The sequence below is a fragment of the Saccopteryx leptura genome, chromosome 2 (assembly GCF_036850995.1).
Source record: "Saccopteryx leptura isolate mSacLep1 chromosome 2, mSacLep1_pri_phased_curated, whole genome shotgun sequence".
NCBI classification, from domain to species: domain Eukaryota; kingdom Metazoa; phylum Chordata; class Mammalia; order Chiroptera; family Emballonuridae; genus Saccopteryx; species Saccopteryx leptura.
In genome coordinates, this window is record NC_089504.1 from 378,027,762 (window position 1) to 378,032,326 (window position 4,565).

The 4,565-nt window shown below is 39.9% G+C and overlaps 1 protein-coding gene across 1 annotated transcript; it reads right to left on the reverse strand.

Annotated features, from left to right (window-relative positions):
• Positions 1–597: 597 nt before the first annotated feature.
• LOC136392447 (olfactory receptor 10D1B-like) lies at positions 598–1,551 on the reverse strand. The gene has a single exon (XM_066364611.1). It carries the CDS (start codon positions 1,549–1,551, stop codon positions 598–600), a length of 954 nt encoding a protein of 317 aa, XP_066220708.1.
• Between the last annotated feature and the right edge of the window lie 3,014 nt (positions 1,552–4,565).

Consider the following 4,565-nt stretch of genomic DNA (forward strand, 5'->3'; position numbering starts at 1 on the left):
ATTCCTGTCTGTCTATCCCTATCTATCCCTCTCTCTGACTCTCTCTCTGTCTCTGTAAAAGAAAGAAAAGAAAAGAAAAGAAACCTGACTTACATGCTTGCTAGAAGTTATTCTCTTTACACAACTTTATTTCTTAAAGCCATGGGGATGCACCTGTTCCATGTTTTCAATGACATCCAGGCCAATAAATGAAAGTTTATTCAACTCAAACATTTGAGGAGACAATCAATGCAGCCAAGATAACTGTCAGGATGAGGAGGGAAAGAAGAGGAGAAGGGGGTGTAGGTGGATGAAGAAAACAAAGATTAAAAAGCAGAAGGTGCTGGTTCTTCTGCCAACTGTGGCGAGCTCCTATCTATCCTCATCATCAATCGATATCCTCAAGACAGCACAGGTCCCAGAGTCAGAAAACCAGCCCTAGCATCTTTGTTCTGCCCCCACTCTTCATGTATCCTTCGACAAGTCACTTTAACTCTGAATCTCGGTCCCTTCATTGTAAACTGGAGATAATCATAATAATACCTTCACTCTTCAATTCAAAAACATTTGTGAGAACCATATAAAATATTTTACAAGTTACAAAGTCCAGTTAAAGCATTAGCTACTGTTCTCTCTCTCCCATGGCTCAGGAAGAAAGCCCAGCTGATGTAGGACTTTCCTCAGAGACAATTTTACCTCCTTATTCCTGAGGCTGTAGATCAAGGGGTTCAGCATGGGGGTGACCAGGTTATTCAGGACCTGGACAGTTGCATCCAGCCAGGGGCTTGGGGTTGGCCTCAAGTAGATGAGGACCACAGGCATGTAGAAAAGGAGGATGGCAGTGAGGTGGGCACTGCAGGTGGAGAAGGCACGACGCTGGCCCTCCGCAGAGCGGATCTGCAGGATGGAGTAGACAATGAGACTGTAGGAGGTGAGGATGAGAAGGAAGCAGCTGAGGGGCATGAGGCCCACACTGATGAACCCCACCGTCTCCAGGGCGGAGGTGTCTGCACAGGCCAGCTTCAGCATCACAGGGATGTCACAGAAGAAATAGTCCACCTCATTGGGGCCACAATAGGGTAACTGGAAGGTGAGAGTGCTGAGAAAAGTGGCCTGAATACAGCCAAAAAATGAGGCACCCATGGCCAGGATGGCACACACTCTGTGGCTCATGATTACCGTGTAGCGTAGAGGGTGACATATAGCAACGAAGCGGTCATAGGCCATCACTGTGTACAGGAAACACTCCGTGCAACCCAGGAAATGGTAAAAGAAGAGCTGGCACACACAACCTGCATAGGAGATGGCTCGGGTATGCCCCGAGAGGTAGAAGAGCATCTTCGGGGAACTCACAGAAGGGAAGAATATGTCACACACCGACAGTTTGCACAAGAAGAAGTACATGGGAGTGTGAAGTTGAACGGAGGAGACAATTGCCAGCAGGATAAGCAGGTTTCCCACAAGGGTGAAGATGTAGAAGGACAGAAACAGGGCAAAGAGCATGGTCTCCAGATCCTCTGTGTGGGGGATGCCCAGCAGGATAAACTCGGTCACCACTGAGGCATTCCTCATAGCTTTGACAAGGGAAGTCTTTGAAAAAGGACTCAAGATACCGAAGTCTGAGCATCAGTATGAAATTACCACCCTATTTGCCAATGAGTGTTTTGATTGTGTTTCTAAGAAGCAACCACCAGCCTTCTTATGAATGGCCAGGTCTGTATCAAAGTAACAGTTAGTAAGAACTGCTTATTTTAGAGCCACAGTCTCTCCAAGTCCTGGAAGGGACGTTTTCATGGAGGCAGATGGGCAGATGCCTGTCTTCGACAAGATCGGTTTGAAGGTATAGTCAAAACATTCTCATGTTAAGTTAGAAACCTTTTTACAGTTGTTTGATTCACGGCTTTACTCTCTTTAAGCATCTTTATATTTTGAACTCTCCCTGGATCTTTGAGCAACAAACTCCCACTATTTATTACCTGCTGAAAAATATCAGGAAAAGAAATCACTTTAGAAATGAGAACACTTCATTTCAATCCTGCTTTTGCAATTTATGAGCTACACTAGTTTAAGTGATTTATACACTTTTCATAGATATAGTGTCACTACCTACAAAATAAATCTCATAATTATTATAACTACAACATCCACAACAAAAAGACCCTAGTATCACAGAAAAGTTTATGAAACGTCTGTGTGAAACTATTTGACAAAAATACAAATCCTAATGGAAAGAGCTCCTTTCTTTTACTCATCTTAAATTTATTTCTTTAAGTGCCTTTCTCTAATGTTGGTATTATATAATTATTTACAAATAATTTTTTTTCTTAAATAACATTACTGAATAGACTTAGATCATACCTTTTTCAGATTACATCCTTCCAGACTTCGGAGACCTAATATCCCTGAATCCACCAGGAGATGCCACTGCTTTGGTTCTTCTGGTTCTTTAAACTTTTCTAAGTGAACTTGAGGCAACTCTGAAATGCTAAGCAAAAGAGACAGTAGCAGCAAGACAAGCATCAAACTCATGTTACTGTGGTGAAGAAAGAGATACTGTCACCCATATAGCAGAAAAGCAAAGAACAACTCAAATGAGAAAGGTTAAACAAGTCAAGAGCAAGGTGTAGTGTCTGGCAGACACAGATAACATATGCTAATACTAACACTAACATTAATCCGGATACTACTACATAGGTGCATGCATATGTATGCATGCCATTTAATTAATATTTACCGTGTTCCAAGGACTGGGCTTAATGCTTTAAAAATATAATTTAATTTTTCATAAACCTATAAGAAGGAACTATTACTACTATTTCCATCTACAGATCAGGAAACTGAAAATTAGAAAAAGTAAGCAAGTTGCCCAAACTTACAAAGCAGTATGTGACAGAGCCAAGACTCAAACGTTTCTCTTGCCATTGTCCACACCTATCATTAGAAAACCTGTCCTTTGTTTGCCTCTGCTTTGTAAAAATAGTCTGTTTCATTGTTAGGCAATGTCTCTGTTCTGGATGGGTTCACATTATTATTTTATATTAAGGTGGGAAAAGTATTTTTGTTTTACTTCTTTCTGGTCATTTCCAGTCTTGACTTTAGAGCACATCTATTAACATATAGTTCAGTTTTAAAAATCAGATAATGGGCTTATGCTTTTTTGCCTTTGACACTATACCTTTAATATCAACTCCAATATGGGAGCTTTGAACTTAATAGACACATTCACTATGAAGATTTTAACCATAAACTGTGGCAAGTGCCACTAAAAAACATATTGAAAGAGAATGACCAAGCCAAAATGAGTAACTCACATACCATCCTAGAAATGAGCAAAGGTGAAGGTGACAAAGAGTGAAGCAGGGACAGAATGGCAGAGAATGTCGCTTACCGCTTCCTTCTGGTTCCTAAGTCCAGAGCCGTGCAAATTTCTCAGAGATCGGAACAGCTTCCCCTGGTCAACAAAGGCTCTCTGAGGTCATTGGTCCTTGCCTATGATCAGACATCATGATAATGTATAATTCTATAATCCTATTTTATTTTTAAGTCCATTTTAGGAAAAAGAAGTCTGCAAGGGCCAGGAAGGACCCTGTGTGTGGACCTGTTAGTGTATGGGGAGCAGGGACTGATCATGAGACGTGAGCAGCAGTCTGAACACTCACACAGTCTGCCTGAGAACACAGTCCAGTTTTCCAAAATGTTACAAGACCTCACATTTACTGTTTCTGAGCAGAGCACAGAGTGCTCCAGCAACAGACGCTTCAGTTCTCCTGTTTATGGAGAACTGAGTCCCATAGGGTTTGTACTATCAAGACCTATCCATACTCACTCTCCCTGGATTTCTCCCTTGGAAGTGTTTTCAGACTCCCTGAAGCCTTACTTTGAACTCATGGCTCTGAGGGAGCAATTTGTTTGTCAAACTGATTCATCATCTAGCTATGAAACAGTGGTAATGAACTCATCAGAAAGGGGGGCTATAAATGGGGGAAATATCTGTCTCCAAGGTACAATAGTTTATATGGTAGGATGAGCTCGGATTCTAACCTTCAATTCTTACAATGCTATTCCTTTGTGTGTTTGTTTTCTTTTACACCTGGCTTATGATATCATGTATCTCATTGCTTTTGGAATTATCTATATATTCATATGTCATAGCTAGCTCTAATAAATATCACCATTTAAATAAAAACCTAATCAGTTAGTAATTATTCATTATGTGTTAACCATTATGTACACTTTATGTCATTTTTAAAGTGACAAAGATATACTAGGCACATTCATAGGATAAAGAGAGTATAAACCATCTCAAAAGAAAAATTATTGACAAAATAGTTAACAGTTAGTTAGTTATTGTAAGCACTTACCATGTGCTAAGTATTAGGCTGAATTTTAAAATGAATTATTATATTTAATCTCCAAAAGAAACTTTATAAAGTAGGTGGTATTATTTCACAAAGAAACTGAAAAAAATAGATTAAATAACTTGATGATGACATAACTAGAAAGTTACCGAACTGAGACTCTCTAACTTCAAAATCAATGCTTTCAATCACTGTCTTATAAATTCCAGAGATTGGGTTTTGCACTCA